The following is a 19,874-nucleotide window of genomic DNA, read 5'->3' as shown; positions in this document are numbered from 1 at the left end:
AATGCATGGATTAGCCAAGTACAAGCTCACTCTGCGAATTTATTGCAAACAGAAACCTTTAACTAAAACATTAGCCAAACAAAAAGTTTATAAATTGTGAAACAGTTCTTTGTAATAGTAAGACATGAAGTAAACTCTAAATGATTAAGAATGGGCGGAGTGAGCGTAGCCCTTCCTTATTTTTTGATTTAACATCAAGTCATCTAACAGACTTAGAACACATCCTTATTGACTGACGCATTGTGAACGCAACATCTGACGCAGAGCGTGTGTATCGGCTGAGAGGCAGTAGGCGAATCCTAAACACCCGCAAAAGGTTAAAATTCTTATTGATTAACCTTGGTACTATCTACACTTTCGATGGCTGAAATGTAGGTTGTATTCTACATCATATTAGCCTTTAGATAACATTGAAGAAACGCAAAGTATAACGAAAGAAAAACATATAGTTATAGACATTGGTCTACTTAATTCAATGTCCATGTGTGTCGTGTCCTGGTTGGTAATTCCGTCCTTCAACCTGGGCGCAAACATTGCTCTATTACCTCTACGTCTTAGTTCAGTGTCGGTGCAGTGCAGTGCTAAGGCCGCAATCCAGATGTGGTCGTACGACTGGCCGAAGGCAACTTTGTATATTTCAAGGTCTGGGTTATAATCTGGGTCTTTGTAGTAGCGGTCCAAGAATTCTGAAACTGTAAATATTTGTTTATTGAAGGTGACTATCACATTTATCTACATAATTGTTTAACATTATGGGACATCACAATCATATTATGTACATGTTCATGAAAATAATTCAGGCCTGTTTTTTATATATGTTGTATGATAGTGAAATTTGAAGATCCGTAAACTAAAATAGCTGTTTTACCTATTAGAAAAAAAATGGACACAGGTCGCATTTACAATATATCCTATACTAGAGTTTCAACTGTTTTGCTTCATTATTACGGTTCATGAAGTGTTCCAAATTGTAAGAACTTGGTTGATTTACAAAGAAATGTGATAAGATCCCTTAAAAAGTGGCTTTCAAGCAAATATTCAAATCCATCACCAATTGAATAATATTTCGAACATTAAAAAAGAGACGTCTTTCAATAGGTATTTTATGGTTTAAAGCTCAATATTTTCGCAATACAAGTGGTAAGTTTATATAAGTAATAAATTTAAGTTACATAATAATTTTGACAAAATTACTATTTGTTTGATTCTTACGTTGTACCTTGATTCCCTTTGTTCTGTTAACGATATAAAGCAGGTTTTAAAAATGAATTGTGTGTTATCAGCATTTATACGGCATTTCAGTGAAATCAATAGTCAAGAAGCTTATCAAAAGACAGACGTTTTGGGAGAGTCAATCGTTTATCATAGGTTATGGAATTTGGTAACGATCTTTATGAGATTAAGTCAAGGACCAGCTTAAGAAAAAATAACGTATTTTAATTAAAATGTAAACTTTGGAATTGTTATTTTGATGTTTTCATTTGTTAAAACTTATTGTAACATTTTTACAACAGAATACACACATAGCAAAACACATGTACCAATACAATAAATGTTTAAATTGAAATTTTATTTTGTCTCGGTTACCTTTGGTAAAACATTACGGAAAATACAAATTAAGGCAATTTTGCCACCGGTTACAGTGACAAAATTTTAACAGGATATTAACATGATAACGATAATTTGTATATCACAAAGGTATTTCCATGTATAAAATTCGTTTATTTGCTATCAGATTGGTCATAATAACAATTCCTTTAAAGTTGCCTCGGTGTAATTCAGTGTGTGTATACCACGTGATAAATTGCGTCATAAATGCTACGTCGGAAGGCAATATTTTGCTTCGAATGAAGACTTTAAACAAAGATAACCTCACTATTTCTTCACCATTTTAAATGAAACATAGCGCAGTCTACGCCGCTTTCTGAGCCCCGCCTTCGGTCTTTCACCATAGTTTGATTGAGAGTTCAGTTTCTTAAAACACTTCGACAAACCTTTTCACAATACGACCGTCTGACGGAGCACTGTCAAAAGGTTATTTTGGAAACAGGTTTGTCGAAGTGTTTGATGAAACTAATCAACTTATCAAACTTCGGTTGAAAACGAAGGCGGGGCTCCTTAAGGGGCATAGACTGCCCTTTGTTTTATTTAAAATGGTGTAGTAAAAGAAAAGTTATCTTTGATTTAAGTCTTTATTTTAAGCAAAATGTTGCCTTCCGACGTAGCATATATGACGTAATTTATCACGTGGTATACACACACTGTAATTGATCAATGGAAAGTTGTCGCATTTATTTGGCTGGTAGTAAAATAGCACCTGCAGGAACCTATGAATGGTGAAGATTATGTAGTATTTACTAGTTAGGCATAGCGGACGTTATATCATCTATCGAATATATTTTCAAATCGCCTTACTTTGATATGACTTCCCGGTAAAAGCAAACACTAATTTGCTAAAAATACACCTTTAACTGTCAGAAAATCGTGTTCTTCACTATTAATCTGGAAAATGACCCGTCTACAAGCGAATCAGGCTGATTATTGATATAAAAGATGATTGAACACCCATATATCTTGACAACATGTTCAATGAAACAAACCCAAAACTGGAAAAATTTTATTTTAATACAATGTTAATCCTCATCCTGTCGTGCATTGTATGTTATTATTTTGGACGTAAATGCGTTTATGAAAAGATCTTGATGAATGTTTATAAACTGTTTGCAGTAAAACACTATCATATAATTAATTTTAAAAAAAATGGAACTATTTATCCACATGTCGGCGAATGAACGAAAGCCTACCTCCTCGACGATGTGTGAGGGGCATAAAAAGAGCGGCAAAGGGGTATATAAAAGGGCGTATTAAGGATAATTTGCGGGGTAAGTAGGTGACCCCCGTAAGGTATATATCACGTTGATAACCTGTTTACATGTTTCAATGTTTCTTTTATTCATCAGAATATTCATCGGAATCGGAAAATAGACGCCATTATGATACGATATAAATTTGGTGACCCAATATGGAAAAATATAGGGTCACCGCGTGACCAGTCCTGGACCAATGGCGTTGCGTCAATTATGATAGTGTAAGGTCTTATTCATATTAATTGAGTAAATGAAGATTTTGTGTGGCCTGAAAATCGTTGGCATAGTTTTGACGTGACACTATTGATGTAAATTCAGCTATTACCACAACCTGAATTACATTAACCATTCAAGTAGCCAACAGGTTTACAAAGTCCCTTTAAACAGTACAAGACTAATGCATAAAAGCTACAAAACAACCGAAATGTTCAAAAAGTCAGTGATTCTGAAACTCTCTGAAGGGTCGTGTTGAGCTATATTAGTTGAGAGCTCTCAACTTTGCATTTGTCCGAACCAATACACATTCTTGAAATATTAAAATATAAGCCTAATCAGCGCCAGTCTATGGGGTTATAATTTACGACTGACGTTAAGAAGGCACCCTTTCCTACCAAGCCCACCTCACACTTTTTCAAACCATTACACTTAATTTTAAAATAAGCAGTGTTAGTGTTATAGGAGCCAGTCAATGAGAAAACAGCCGGAGCAAGCGAACATGTGTTGCTCTTACAACTAGATAGAAGACAAGTGTGATCTGAAATGAGTGAACAAATTAAAAAGCAAGTGTTACTAGTATAAAAAATTACCAAACTTATTAGAAAAAACAATGTTTTTTTCAGAATGACTGAACCAATTAAAAAACCCAAGTGTCATCGGAAATCACTGAACCAATTAGAAAACAATTGTCATCAGATATTGCTGAACCAATTTTTACGAGGTATTTTGAAGCAAAACATGTAATTCTGCTTATCTTCTTTTATAAATATTGATGTTATCGAAAACGACCTTGAGGTTAAATACACATTGTTTACTTATTACATACTGACATCAGTCTCATTTACAGACACAAACATGAGCGCAAAATTTACATATATATTGCATAAAGAAACAACATAAATATACCCGTCATTCCTTGAATACCCCTCTCTTCTATGGGGTTAAAATGCACGGCTGAAGTAAAGAAGGCACCCTCTGCAACCAAGGCCATCTGCTCCGGAGTACAGTCAATGTCATCCTGTTTCACCAGCCAGAAAGTTCTGGAGAACCAGCCCGCGAACACCCACACGATCTTGGCGCCGTACAACCCCACCTTGTATGCCTTTGATAGGCAAACAATTAATTTATTGGATCTAACGTTGACAGTGACGTTGAATGTGCTAGTCAAAAAATCAGTTGAAACTTTGAGATTAATCAGATATTTGAGGAATTATAAGAGTTAAGTAAGGATGATTATTACCCTTGTGTTTTCGGCTGAGTATTTCTTTCAGAATTATTAAATAGATATGGAATAAAATATTTGTGGAAAATACAAACTAATACTGCCATTAATGCAATAAACTTCCAAAATCATGCTGTGATGAAAATATTTGCTGATATTTTAGTAGTTTTTTTGCTGTAAAAAAGGAAAAAGGGACAATGCTACAAAACATGTTTGTCTCGATAGGTGTCTGTACTTCACCGCGTTTGAAACTATATACATAAAAAGTAAGGTACAGGGTAAACGCCAATGACATAGAACACCAGAACAAAAAGTCACCAACAAGAAACATGGAACAACAGCACAAAACTCCATTAACAGCACATTAATTCACGTACTGAAATATCTTGACAAACATTAATTATTTTCTTAACAGTTTAAATGCATCCTAGTTATAACTGTATCGTCTTTGATATCGTTAAGATGGAAGAACAATTAAAAGTATTGTTTTTAAAAGAAATATTGTTCGCGACCCGGTCTGGCTGCACATTTTTCGCACCCTGTGACACAATGACGCAACCTTGATGATGCAATGATGCGACCTTGATGATGCATGGTGCAATCTTGACGATGCAATGATGCAACCTTAATGTGATGATGCAATGATGTAACATTGATGATGCAAGGATGAAATCATGATGATGCAGTGATGCAATCTTGAAAATGAAAAAAACCTTAATGATGATATGATGCAACTTGGTGATGCAATGATGAAATCATGATGATGCAGTAAAACAACCTTGAAAATGAATCAACCTTAATGATGATATGATGCAACCTTAACGATACAATGATGCAAGCCTGATGATGCAATTATGGAACCTTGATCATGCAATGATGGAACCTTGATGATGCAATGATGGAACCCTGATAAAGTAGTGATGCAATCTTGACGATGCAATGGTTTTAAACCTGTATACGGACGTCCGAATGTTACAACTGAACAATTTTCTTTGTAGAAATGGTAAGAACGTTCTTAAGAAGTGTTATTTACGACACATTTGTATATTATTCTTACTGCACACAGCACTGCTCTCGCTCTGTCCTCATACATCGCTGTCATGATGATCCTCGCATCATGCTCCTGACAATATAAAGAAGATAGATATTAAGAATAATATTATAGTAATGCATGCATACAAAACAGCAGTATGCAATGAAAAGTGTATGGTTATACATGCGTTGGAAACAACAACAATAGGTTTTGGTTTAGAGTTTATGGGCAATCGGCATAGCCTACCATTGGACATGTGCATGCATGATTATTATTATTATTCTAGACATATATCAAATATAAATAACTGCAAACAATTATACCACAGGTATGTTCATGTCATAAGTATGAAAGTATGTAAGAATTGAATTATATCCATTCATAAAAAGTAATATGAAAATCCTAACAAACATGTTTATTGAAAAACAATTTAATTAAGCCAAGTTAAAATTTAGCAGAACGAATCTATTTACTTTTTAGCAGAAAGGTCTTTTTTAAAGCAGCTAAACTATTTAATTTATCCTATCTGATTTTCATATCTTATAATGCTCTAATGCTCTCACTGATTTACACCACACATGAAGTATTGTTATTTCACCAGTGTCAGCCACGCATATCTTATACAAATATTATTTCTGCGACATACATTATAGCATTATTATATATATTTAAACATCGATTATGTGAGTTTCTAATACAAATCAGTTTCAAACAAACGATAACCATCATTTTTTTGATTAGATAAAAACTCATACCATGTTTAACATACTGATATTTTTATTTTCTGCGTTAACAGTAGTTTGTTTTATTATGAGGTATAAAAAATATTGAACAAAATCCAAGACCAAAATTATTAATAGAAATCACCAATAAAACATAGCAAGCGTGATCATGACGAGTGCTATTTACTTCTATATATATATATTTGTTTAAAAAGGACTTAGTGCAGCCAGCCTTTTTACAACAATTAATTTAGTACTCGCTCCTCACATGACAATGATATATCGGAGAACTACCGCCATTTTTCATCGAAAACAACCTTGGAGAATATCAGAATTCTTTACACGTAACTATGCTGCATATAATCGCGTAGTCATTTCAATTTATCAGTAAAGCCTAGGGAATTTTACTCTAATACTCTAAGGAAAAATAATTATCTGTGCAATTAGACACTTCATTGGCAATTAATTTGAAATCAATGATACAAATAACACCTTAAAACGCTATAATTAATCAATCGATTTACTATTAATTTTACGAACTACTTATACTAGTGTAACGGCATACATCCGAGGTTCTTTCGATGGAAAATGAACGAGGTGTTCCGATTGAATAATGTGACGGTTAACACACCATGTACGTCCACGTTGCAACGTTAGAGGTCTGCAGAGATAAATCAAGCAATACCTCTTTGAAATCGAAAGACTTACTGGTTATAAAAGGTTGTTTACCTAATATTTTGACTGCTTATAAGGCGTATTTACAGTTCAAGGAAAAATAACTCATACGAAGCAATCCTTTATATTTTTCTAATTTTTAAGCCATCCGAGGTTATAAATAGTTTTCTGTCTTTTCAAATTTACGTATTTGCACATTATTTACAGACCAAATTTGCACGAATACCAATACACACATTCTCATTGAGTTTGTAAAGTTACCTGTTTTTATGGAAAATATATAATTAGCAAACATCAGCATACAAATGATAACAAGTTAAATCTGACTCAGTCAGATTAGTAAGATTTATTGCATCTTTAATGTTAATTATAACAGTGGAAAAAGAGTTGACCCTTGTTTAACAACTATTATAGTATCAAAGTAGTCTATGTGATACCAGTCTTATCATTTCTGTTAATTGACTTCATTTTAGTAATATTTTTAGAACTAATACAAGACTGCACTAGTTTTATCCATCAAACATTGTGAATGGCAACATCAAAAGCTTCCTCAAACAGGACAAAAAATATTAGCCAACATTAAATGAGTAAGAGAGTCCCTCAACTATGGATATACCCTCTTCCCGTAATACAAAATTACAAGGGGTCAATACAGACCGCATTAGGCCGATTTTGTATCTTTATAAATCAATTTTGCAGCAAGATGCATGTTTATAATGGTAAAATTAAAATTAAATGCTGCAGACACACACTTACACTGGTCTGGGCCAGTCGTTGATCCAAGATGACTCATACTTCCATTATTATGCTTAAAAAAGGTTAAATATCATGTTACCTAGTATTCTGGCTGATTTCCTGAAGATCAGATAAAAAACTGTTGTTTTTATAACACGAAATAAATCTTCAATGTCAACTGTGAAAGATACCGGGACGCCAATCTATAACCCGGAAATTTTACATTAAAAAACTGGAAAAAAGGACACAAGACAACAAGAGATCATTTTATAATCATAACTAAAGTTATGGTTAGGTTAAAGGTTAGGGTTGAGTCAAATGCGCAATCTTTGATAATCTATTGAGGCCATATAGACGTAGCTGAAAAATGAAAATGTTCTACTTTTAACGGAACTAACGGTTCTGTACCCTAGGTTTGATTAACATATCAGAGAAGACACAACTATAACTAGTTGTAACTGACCATCGTACTATGAACCGTAGACATGTTAAGCGTTGTCGATAATATATAATTAAAACTATATGTTACTAGTTTTTACTGACCTTGAGGTTCTGTTATATAGACCTGTGTAACGAAACCGCGAGTGTGAAATTATTTATTCTAGTTGCAACTGACCTAACGGTTATGCACGTTAGACTTGTCAAACGAAGCCGAAAATGTACCAGATTACTCAATATATAAACGTACTGTAAGGTTCTGTGCCCAGACGTGTTAAGCGTAGTCGGGAAAATGCATGGACAACTACTTACTACTGATATTACAGTTTTGCGCCCTTTAACTGTAATCTTAACCGATGAAGTACAATGATAACTAGTTGTTACTGACCTTTAAGTTATCTACTCAAGAGCCAAGAAAAATATAATGATAACTAGTTGTTACTGACCTTAAGATTCTCTACCCAAGAACTGTTAAATGGAACCGAGAAAGTCGAATGACTACTCGTTATTACTGACCTTCAGGTTCTTGACCCTTGACATGGGATCGTGGACAAAAATCTCCTGGGTAATTATAGTGACATTCAGATCCGAAGCTCTCCGAACAAAGTCGTCCGTGACCTATTCAAAAGAAAAGGAAGACCGTACTAATTGATATTAAAGACGAGATCTGTTTAAGGAAAATGCCGTACAGGCAAAGGCTTACCACCAAGCATTATTAACGCACAGTTGATTCGTTTTTCCTGGTTTGAAGATAATGCATATTCGCTGCGCGAGGAAAACACTCGGAAATATAAAGGATTATAAATGCTTGTTTATGATGTAAACCAATTTCGTTATTAAACAAAACAACTCATGAAATAAAGTTTTTATTATTATTATTATTATTATTATTATTATTATTATTATTATTATTATTATTATTATTATTTTTACTATTATTATTATCATTATTATTTTTAGTATTAGTATTAGTATTAGTATTTGCAATCTGTCTTATGTGTTTACATTGGACTTGAGCTTAAATTGATTTTTTAACATCTAATTTGTATTATATAATCATAATGTTCAACAAAAGGTTATTTTAAAAAGTATGTAGTAGTATTACTTTATTTTTGATTAACTAACCTATTGATTCGGGATAAGACTGGCGGATTGTTGGAACGAAGTCTCGATTATAGCCAGCGTTCATGCGCGAACCGCTTAGCAACCCAATTAATAAAACCAATTTAAAGACTTCATGCAAATCCGGGGTTTGCCGTCAGAAACTTTCTAAATGATTTCTAAATCAGACTCTAGACAGCAATCCAGTTGGCGGAAGCATTAGCGTAAGTATTAAGACAGTTTGATTATATGATGGTTACGGCCCTCGAAACAGCAAAGAAACTGACTATTACCGCATCATTAGGCAATAGTGCTAATGTAATGTTAAAAATGCCTGAAGTGCACGAATTTGCAAAGCGGCCTTGTAACACGATTCAGCAAAAGACTGTAGCGCATTGACATCATCACCTGATGCTACCAATGTGTTCAATTAAGGTTAATATATCTGTCGGCATATTTATGAGTCCTTGTGGACGAATGAACATAGTATCAGTTTTCTAATTTTGCCTTGACTGTACAAGCGTGGGTTTGCTCCAAACCCCGAACCAGGATTTTTTTTATATTGGGTATCAGAGTGTAAAATATATACTATAAGGATGTTCAGATGCATTACCGTGTAAACTCATATTAGGTGCTGACTAAACATGAACGAGTTCCTTTGATATGATAAACTATATAGTCTTTGATTTTCAATTCAATGAATTGAAGAACAATCCTTTTGTACCACAAAGTATTTATAACAAGGTGAGTAGTTTTAGAATGCTAAAAACGAAGCGAATACGTTTTGCCTTCCTTCATTCTTATTTGACAATGTCTTCATGACCTAAGATAAAGTTTCCAGAATTGATATATAAAGTGTAAACAAATATTGTGAGTGAAACCATCACCACAATGTATTTCATATATAAGATCGACTGTACAAACCACTGAGAAAAATTCGAGTGCTTGATGGATTGTGGCGACCTTGTTCCAGTCAAATTTCCGCATCAGTTGGATCCTTGCCTCGTTCACCTTCTGCTCCGGAGTCACTATCCGAAAAAACTTTGGGAATCTTTTACGGTCTGAAAGGATGGGCGAAGAGGAGCCGTATGATAACTGAAATAGAAATGTTTGAAAGCTTGATGTTATTAAAATTAAGGGTTATAACCTCCTAGTCAACTTCTGTTTCATTGACCCTTCTAGGGCGGTAACCACAACATTTGCTAATATGTTTACGTTTTTTTGTCGTATGTCCGTGTTTTGTACTCTCTGCATCTCTCTTTTAGTGTTTGTTCGGCTTTGGCATTGTGCCTTAACCAGAGTCATTTGCCCAGTAGATAACACTGAATAATTGATGAAAAAAATATGTTCGACATACCTTAACTGAAATGCACTCATAAAGTCATTAAATGTTTTATTTCATATGTTGCCTTGTGTGGTGCAAGAACATCATAGAAGTGAGTGAAAGAACTTAATTTGGATGACATATAACTGACGAACAAAAAACAAAAGAGTAAATAAGTAATATCTTATTATGACTTTCAAGTAAATGTAATATAACATTTTAATGTTAAAATAAAAATTTAGTTCGACAACACTGCGGATATTCGCTTATTTAATTCAAATTTAAAAACATTTAAATTCAAAGAAACCAGTTCCCATGTGTTGACATTACAGAGGACATTTTCTCCCACCTCAGATAAGTAGATCCAATAATTTAACCATGCTAGAAATTCTTATCTTGCCCACGGGCGAAGAAAAAAATGCCCGTATGGAACTCCTTTTTTATGGTAATCACATTGTAATTACCCCCCTTGTTTAAGACTGTCGTCTATAGCATCATGGAAACCTTGTCTTGTGGCAATATTTAGAACGCTAAATAATTATTTCTCCCTTTAAATGTTTCCATAAATTAGTTTCCACGCACCTTTCAAGAAATAATGCTTCACTCTCCTAAGAACTATTTGAAGACCGGTTTGACTATTCACATAATCGAAATCCCTGCGCGCATATCCATGACAACCACGAATTATCGCATATCCATACGCAATTATTTTCACTAAGCACAAAAGAGTTCCAGCAAAAAATACATTTTACTTAGTTTTGTTTTACTGAGGTAGGAGAAAAAGCATCTACCATAGCCGCTCGTGTAAGATAGGTTCATCCCGACCCTCGCGCATGGTGTCTTGCGGAAACTCGGTAAACCTCGTTTCCGCAAAACACCCTACGCTCGGGTCGGAATGAACCTTTCTTACATTCTCGGCCATGGAAGATACTTATAATAACGAGCACTATAATCTGGATCAAAGAGAGAATGGGCTGAAAGACGTTCTGTGAACACGTATATGAGTAATGCGAATATAACTCGAACGAGCGGAATGGGTATAGGGCACTTGAGGATTTAATCATTTTTTTCATTTAAAAAGTAGGTTTTTGTGTAATTGAGAAATGCTTTTTTTGCTGTCATTGTTTTCATTAATAACTGCTTGCGTGTAATTACATATTATTATTAATTAAAAATGAAACTCTGCCAAAGGCTGAGAGCCTTATGACCCCTAAACGAAGAAAGTGAATATCTGTTTTATGCTGTCTGGTATAATGTTGTCCATGTCAAAGTCGCTCTATCGCTCTTTTTCCAGTCGTCGCCATTGTTATTGAATTTTGTAATTAAACACCATAGGCGCTTCAAGCAAACCGGCGGTTTCTCGCCCGCCATTTGTCGTCATTCCCCCGTCGCCGTTGTCACCTCCCTCATCACCGGTAATTTTAAATCTTTTGTCGACGTTGTAAATACTCCTGTCGCCATATCCAGTCCTTTGGTTGATGATACGACTAAGTACTATGTCGATCCATCATGTACGAAAGTGGCCTTCACCTCCTTATGCCCACCCTTTTACGGAGTAATTATTACGGATGAGGGTAGCATGCAGAAACCCAATCATACTCCATTATTTGTAACCTAATCATACTGCCTTGTTTGTAACGCAGAATATAATCAAATGACTGGAAGTCCAAACATCACGAAATGCATTTAGGAAGGATTTTTATGACGCGGGTAAAAGGTATATAGTTGAAACAAACGTGTAGTTAAAAAGGAGACTGACTTCTAACGAAAATGAGCAGAGAAAAAAACTTGACAAATGATCAAACGGGTTTATTTTGATTTTTCTATCCTAATTTAAGGATTGATAATATTAAAATTCCTGAAATTATATTTCGTGTATTATTTTTTTTTAAATTCTATTCTATGAATAAATATAATGAAGGATGTTTACACATATTTACAATTCACGAGCGTTCAACACAAAGGAGTATTTTGCATTACGTAACACTTATTTTTCAAATTTATAAGAAAGTAGTAGAACCTTTCGCCAGATAATGGATATTATGGCAAAGAGAAGATTGTTATAAGTTGATATATTCATAGATGTGAACGCTGTTAAGTTGGTCCTACCAACTCCCACTGAGTTTCGAGCACATCCAAATATTTAGCACCTCCAGCATAATGCAATATACCCCTCCCGAATCACGGATACCCTTAAAGTACACTATAAGATAAATCTTGTATACAAATATATTGCAATGTATAACCTATAAATCGCTTCTGAAGGTATTTCGTTGTATAATTATGTTTTGTAATCATACATTCATATCATTTATTTCATTTCAGGAAGAATTTGTTTGAAAAATAACGACTTTCAAAATTCAGAGCCTATCATATAGTTGTTTTCCTAGGTAAGGATAACATATGTGGTCACATACTAGTATGTAGAAACTATTTAAAAAAGGCTTTGTATAGAACTATGTTTCATTTACTTTTGTAAGTGTGAAGTTGTAAATACATGTAATAAAATGTTGCAAAATAAACATGAAAACACATGATGTCAATATCAAATTTAGACGATGTCATTAAGCAATCGACATATAACTCTGATATAAATATTTATAACCAATGTAGATATCTCCAAGTCACATGAAATTCCTGGACAAAGGAACGCTCGCGCCCTTGTATCTAATATATTTTTTGTTTAGGGGAATCTCTCACGATTCATAGGGTTATAAATAATGAATAAGTGTGAAATGTGATCAAAATGTGTGTTACTATGACAGAACATAATCAAAAGTTCAAAATAGAGCCTTTTTGCAAAGCCAAGAGATCTAAAAGCAGTATTCAAGTAAAATTCTTGATCGTACAAGGTTTGGCCTTACGCTCTTCGATAAGATGTCCTCTCAGTTTAAGTGCACTTGCACTGCCATTAAGCTGCAACCAATATAACCATACGAGTTGAGTGTTGAATAGGAATTGTTTATGGCGGAATGCTGAGTCAACAGTCAAAATAAATGTACAAGTAATATATGGCCTAATCTCAATAAGGTTCTAGAAGGAATAAGCAACGTATGACCTAACCTGAGTAAGATTCCTGAAAGATTTAGTTATATAGGGCTTCTCCACAGAGTGGTTCCAGAAGGAATAAGTTATACATGGCCAAACTGAGTAAGGTTCAAGAAGGAATTGTTATATATTACCTTCCTTAAGTAGGATTCAAAAATGGATTAGCAATATATGGCCTAAACTGAGTAAGGTTCCTGAAGGAACTTGTAATATATCACCTTCCTTTATGGCCTAAGCTGAGTAAGTTCCAACAAATAATTAAATTAGTAATACATGGGCTTATCTAATAAGATTCCAGTGAATTAGTTATATTTGGGACTACTTCAGAAGGATTCTAGAAGGGTTTAGCAATATATGGTTTAAGCTGAGTAAGATTCAATAAATAATTTGTAATATATGGACTCACCTGAGTAAGGTTCCAGAGATATGAAACTTGTGCGGTGGCCGCGGAGCATGTTGAGCAGCCGTCCCCGAGCACCATGTGATATGGCAGACCCGCTTGTAGCTCCCGGAACATCCGATACACGGCTACGCCCTCTGTGCACTGAAGTATTGAAATTAATGCTTTATACTTAGATAAACGACGTTTCGTCATGATGTTTGAAGACTTTTTTCAAAACTTCTAAACAAGTTGACGTATTTATATTATTATAGACAGGATGACATCAATAGGTTTTTCTTCAATATTGCATGATAAAAGTTGTTTAATACATTAATCGTTTGATGGGAAGACAACATCGGAAACCATGTCTCGCTTTGTCTGACCACAGGGATTATGTGCGTGTTAAATGTCTCACAGCCATGGCCAAATGGCCAAAGTCATCCCCATAATCAATTACAATAAAGGCACAAATGTACGGGTTTTTAAATAACCAATGTGGAACTGCAACAAAAAATGCGCCTAATCACAAAAAGGATAGTTTCAATACATTATCAATATATAATACAAAGGTAGGTGAATAGCCCGTATAGATATCGTGAGTACCTTGTTCCAGGGGCAATAACTACGCTAAATCACAACCAAGCATAATAACTTTTTTGAACTCGTTTAGAACCTAAACGCATGACGTTCCAGTTTCCCTCAAATACCACCTCAAGTTATCCAGACTTATACGTATGATTAACGAATCAGCTCGCGTACCATAAACAAACACCTTAAATGAAACAAAATGACTGTCCGTTAAATCTTTTTTATTGGTCAGATTTTCAATTTTCAATTGTGATTTTCAAAATTCATCTCGCTCCTCAGATCACCTCATACTATGAACTGATTGACTCATTTACTTCTAAATTCATCCCTTAAGTTGGCTTTTTCTAAGCATACGTTTTTCCACAAATATATTTGTTTTACCTGTCAAACGGTTGTGTCCACTTTGGTTAAACTTATTTCAATGAGCAAAAGAACACAAGACAACATGTCAATATCATTGCACAATATCTGCATGATTGAAACCAACAAAGCTCTTCTTCTTTTATTTTAATCACATTTGAAATTACAGGCAGGCAGTCTATATGATATACAAAGAAATATATAATCAATATCTTGAAAGAAATTCATTTTAAAGCTTTCTTCTAACTATAGTGTCACAAAAATAACAACAACATATTATTTATTTATATATATTTATTTATATTTATATATATATATATATATATATATATATATATATATATATATATATATATATATATATATATATATATATATATATATATATAAAGTAATCATTCACGCCTGGTTCTAATCAAGTAAAGTGGAGATATCGATTCACAAAATGTTGTTTATTTGTGAAGGTCTACGAGCACATGTTCATGCCTTCGAGAATCCAATCAAGATTGAATTCCGGATATCAACCATTGAAAACGATTATTAGCTGACATTTTGGTGGATGGTACTGATTACTTGGTCATGGAATTAAACGAAGACGACGAGAGACTAAATTACAGAGATAAAAGTAGATGTCGTGAAATTGATATTAAAAATAGCCTTTCGTTCAGTAATGATGTTTGCAGCAAACGTTTGCCATTTGGTTCCCCTTTGCAGTGAATGCTATGTATATCAATAGGGATACAAAACAAACAGTTTGTTAATGTTAGCCATCGTGAGCGACTGTTAGCTTTAATTCAACCATGTTTGTATTGCATAAATCAACTTTGCTTTTCAGTAGAACATTTCCAAGATGTAAAGAACCAATGCATTTTAAAGGTTTTTGCAGATCCAGTTACTCAGCTATGTTTTTCTTTCTTTTACAGGACGGGGTGGGGACTAAGCGAAACAGTCTTTGCAACGCCTTTTTGAGCACGTATTGCGTAGGCTACAGATTTTTTACGTAAATGCTATCTCCCTCTTCAATTTTTGTAACCGAACAATTTAATTAAAAATCAACTCTCTGTTAAGTCAACTGAGTAATGCGAAAGTGATGTTTCAGCTTTGGAAACCATAAAATTCTTTCCGCTATTGAGACAACGGATGTATTTGGAGGTGATGTTTCAGCTTCGGAATGCTTTGTAATCATTTCTGGGTGAAAAAACAACCATGCTAAACAATACAAATGTGGATTAAATTAACCTGTTTTGGAGGTAAATACAACTCGTAAATTTACATTACAATGTGTATTTATATTGGGAACAAATATGAAATTATGGAACATTAGAGGTTTTTCGTTAAAAGATCGTAACGATCTGCTATCTGGAAATCGAGACAATGATCATTTTTTTTACCAGAGTTTGTGAGTTATGATACTGGTGACGACATGGAAACATGTATGAATATGATAGCTTGACATCTCCTATGAATTCTAGAACCCTTTTTTTCTTTTTGTAATTGTCAATTTATGACTTTTCTTTTTGGATACAGAGCATACACAAATATTACCCACAACACATACAAAGAGCTGTCAACAACAATAGTTTAAAATTGTGCTTAGTAGATTTTGTACACGTTGCTTAAACAATTATATAAGTAACGTAATTAATAGAACAAAAGACTATATAGAAATACTTTCATTTTTCAAATGAGCTGTAATTTTATCAAACCGTAATATGAATGGTACATACTATTCATCGGTTTAAATCTGCTTGCGCAAATAAATTATGTCATAAAAATAAATATAAATATGATGAGTTTTGACCCTATCCAAATGCCATGTATTTTTGTTTTATTAAGTTTAAAACCATAATTATTTTAAACCTGCGCATCACACTTTTAGTAGCGCTTGTCATCAACTTAAACGAAAAGAAAAACAGAAAGAGGACAACCGTGCCGAATACCACGAAAAAAGATCCAGAGATCAATCCAATATTTGCGATTTCGGATGTTATATTAGAATGAAGGGTCTTCACACATTTTGAACAAAAAAACAACAACAACAAAAGAAATCTATGAAGCGCAACTATTAAAATATTTTTCCATTCCACTGTATCAAAAGATTTTAGAAATCCTTAAATTGTAATTTCTTTGCTGAAAATACCAGTATTATCGACAGCGTCACCAGTTAATCTAATGTTAAATATATATACACTTAAATATATTACTTTTTTGATTGAGATGTATAAGAATCGGTAAAACTGATTGCAGACGTACTGCTTTAACAATACTGCTAATAGATAATGGATATTAAAAATAAATATAGGTCGCCTATTTTCATGATTTTAGGGTCCTCCTTTTTTGTACAACAACGCAAGAACCTCTTGCATTTGAGTGGAAGACAATTAACAATTTCAGAGAGACAATCAGATCGCAGATAATATCCCAAACTGCTTTAGCATTTTTGCAAACGTAAACGTAGTTATGTATAGACTTTGATAGGAAGTATATATTTGTATATTCATCCGATCTAAGAAATTCGCAAAAAAATAGGAAGTATTGTATTGGAAACATTTATATATTTTGTTTAATTTGCTTTGAGCGATGTTAAAAGTCTAAGTTCGATATTTGCTTATATGAAATATTGAGGCTATTTATAAATTAATTGTTTGTCCTTTACAAGCAGTAATTGTTAGTTAGGTATGATTGTCTTAAAAATACTATTTTTCCATTTCGTAATGTAGTTATTGTCAATCACCCAGATAAGGGCATGTACGAAATAGGAGTATATTTGCTTTTAATTTTTACTGCCAGTAGAATTATCAAAAAGGGGAACATAAAATTAAGCACATAAAACATATCTATAGCTAGGTATTAACATTGCTACCGTCATTCCCGGAGATATTAAAACTACACGACTAGTACAATAACAATACACAAATGTGTACGACTCAAGTTGTACAAAATAAGCAAGCCTTCCTATGCTAAAGAATTGCTTGAATTTCATTAAGTGATTCACTCACCATTGAGTCTATGTAATTGTACGTCAGGTTGTATCCAGGCAAGATGCGAGGATCATTGTTGATGTCATGGAGCGCCATTTTGACCGGAAGTAGCACCGCCTCGCCCCCGATCCATCCTTGACCACTCATTGGCAGCAATCCGAGCAACCGCAACGTTGTGTTAGCCTCGCTCCCATAGCAAATGTTCATGCATGTTATAGATATCGCGTAAAACATAAATAGAATCACAATCCTTTTAATCGGAACGCTTCTCTGAGAACCTTCATTCAATTGAAACATATTGCTTCTTATTATAAAATGATCTGATATGTTATTGATTAGCTTTGACTATATTTCGCATGATCTAACGACAAATTTATTTCCTTAGAAATAGATCGTGCGTTAAACTACATACAAATCATTTTCCACTTATCTGTCACAATCTTAGACTTAATGAAATTAATTTTTAAAAAAATGACAATTAAGAATCCTTGGCAGTATTAGGCAGGTAATAGTAATTCAATTTAATTAAAATTATGTTAACGACATAGATCACTTCATCGCCATTTGAAGTGACTCGTTTACTGATTTTATGTTGGCAACTTTTTTTAACTCTGTCGATATTTAGTAATTCATCTTACACTTTATAGCAATTGCAGAAACTCTTTTTGTGTCAAGCCAAACTTGAAATAATCCAACTTTTTTATACTTACTTACTTATTTGACTTTTATGATGACTTTGTGTTTATCTGCTTACTTGGTATTTAATGTGTTATTATAATTAATTATGGCATTATGGGTATTAAATAGTGGTTGGCCGATTATCGGCGATAGTCGATAAATCGTCGTCGCGGGCTTAACGTCAACGAGCGGCGTCGACTTTTTTCCGGTATCGATACATCGAAAACATTTTACAGTATACTCAAGATCCGAATCCGTGTTAAATGCACTGAAGTTTCCTTTATTTTCTTTCCCCGCTCAAATATATTTTGCCTTGTTAAACGAAGAAAATCCATTTAACGTATTAGAAAAAAACACACATTTGCGTCGTACGCTTATATAAGTTTATTGATGATTAACTAGATTTATGAAAACAAGTGATGAGGTAGAATGATAATCTTATGAAATATTTTAGCACTCACCAATCGTTTTATATTTTAGTGTCTTCAGCTTTTAAATTCATGGTTACAACCTTGTTCCTTGTTATCAGTAATACATATTTTCCATAAACGCATTATGTGGTAAGTGGTTAAAGTTTTATCACTCAAAATGTATGTTTGTTATACAAGTGAATGCATTGATTTTGAATACAAGTGTATCTTTATATTAGCTGAAGTTGTAATATCTATTATCCCACGGGTGATGAACAAAAAAGGACATGTGACCACACATGCAAACGCAAGTAGTATTTTGGCTCGATTGATCGTCATCCCAGGTAAGTTTCTTATCGATATTTTTGTTATACGCGAAAGTTCGTTAAAGAGACATAGCGCAAAAAAAGAATGCATTGTTTTGTCTTTCGATCGGTGTATTGGTCACCATTCATGTTTGCATAGTTTCCAAGAACACTTCGAAACAAATAGTGTTCCGGAATGCTAACATAAGTATCTAGTGTTAAAATGTCATAGCTTTAGACAAAAAGCCACATTGTGGTCACGTGACATTTTTGTTCATCACACGTGTATCCAGTTATAAAGCATTTGGCAATTTGTTAATGATAATTTCTTTGATATTTACTTGAGATTATATGTTTAACTTTGAGTCCAGTACTACCAGTCAGTAGTAAATGTGAGTGTAAATGCTCTATCATATTATGAGTTTGTTATCAATTTATTCTAGGCAAGGACTGATTGTGATTCATCATGATTCATTGAACATTCAGTTTTCTGACCCTACATTAAATTCACACACAACTTATCTAATATTTGTGATTGTTTTGTTGACAATTTGACATATCTGTGCTTCTCAGTTTGTCGGAAAAAGAAACAAATTTACAGACTACATTATTATTTTGCTTCATTATTTTATTTGATTCCTAATCCATTAAATAAGTGTGAGTTAGTTTGCATGCACCTACTAACGCGCTGCGAAATGACACTAAATACAATCATTCAAACTTTCAATTTATCCGATTAATTCATCGGTGTGTCTGTCCGAGCAATCGATAATAAAAATCCAGCCGATT

The 19,874-nt window shown here is 33.7% G+C and overlaps 1 protein-coding gene across 1 annotated transcript; it reads right to left on the bottom strand.

Moving 5' to 3' along the window:
- Positions 1-225: 225 nt before the first annotated feature.
- LOC128227173 (gamma-aminobutyric acid type B receptor subunit 1-like) lies at positions 226-17,899 on the bottom strand. Its single transcript, XM_052937447.1, has 8 exons — positions 17,711-17,899; positions 13,788-13,925; positions 9,934-10,104; positions 8,425-8,526; positions 5,363-5,428; positions 3,990-4,185; positions 546-692; positions 226-299 (listed from the first exon to the last, which is right to left on the bottom strand). The coding sequence occupies exons 1-8, from the start codon at positions 17,897-17,899 to the stop codon at positions 226-228; spliced, it is 1,083 nt and encodes a 360-aa protein (XP_052793407.1).
- Between the last annotated feature and the right edge of the window lie 1,975 nt (positions 17,900-19,874).

Source organism: Mya arenaria, chromosome 1, assembly GCF_026914265.1.
Source record: "Mya arenaria isolate MELC-2E11 chromosome 1, ASM2691426v1".
NCBI lineage: Eukaryota > Metazoa > Mollusca > Bivalvia > Myida > Myidae > Mya > Mya arenaria.
This window is presented reverse-complemented; position numbering and strand designations above follow the sequence as displayed.

What these genes read in the sequence shown, in the direction of transcription:
- LOC128227173 (XM_052937447.1), bottom strand. Translation starts at nt 17,899, where the DNA reads ATGAACATTTGCTATGGGAGCGAGGCTAACACAACGTTGCGGTTGCTC. An exon ending in ACAATTACATAGACTCAATG is followed by an intron (nt 13,926 to 17,710) that starts GTGAGTGAATCA and finishes TCAATACTTCAG; the next exon opens with TGCACAGAGGGCGTAGCCGT. An exon ending in CACTCGAATTTTTCTCAGTG is followed by an intron (nt 8,527 to 9,933) that starts GTTTGTACAGTC and finishes TCTTTTGAATAG; the next exon opens with GTCACGGACGACTTTGTTCG.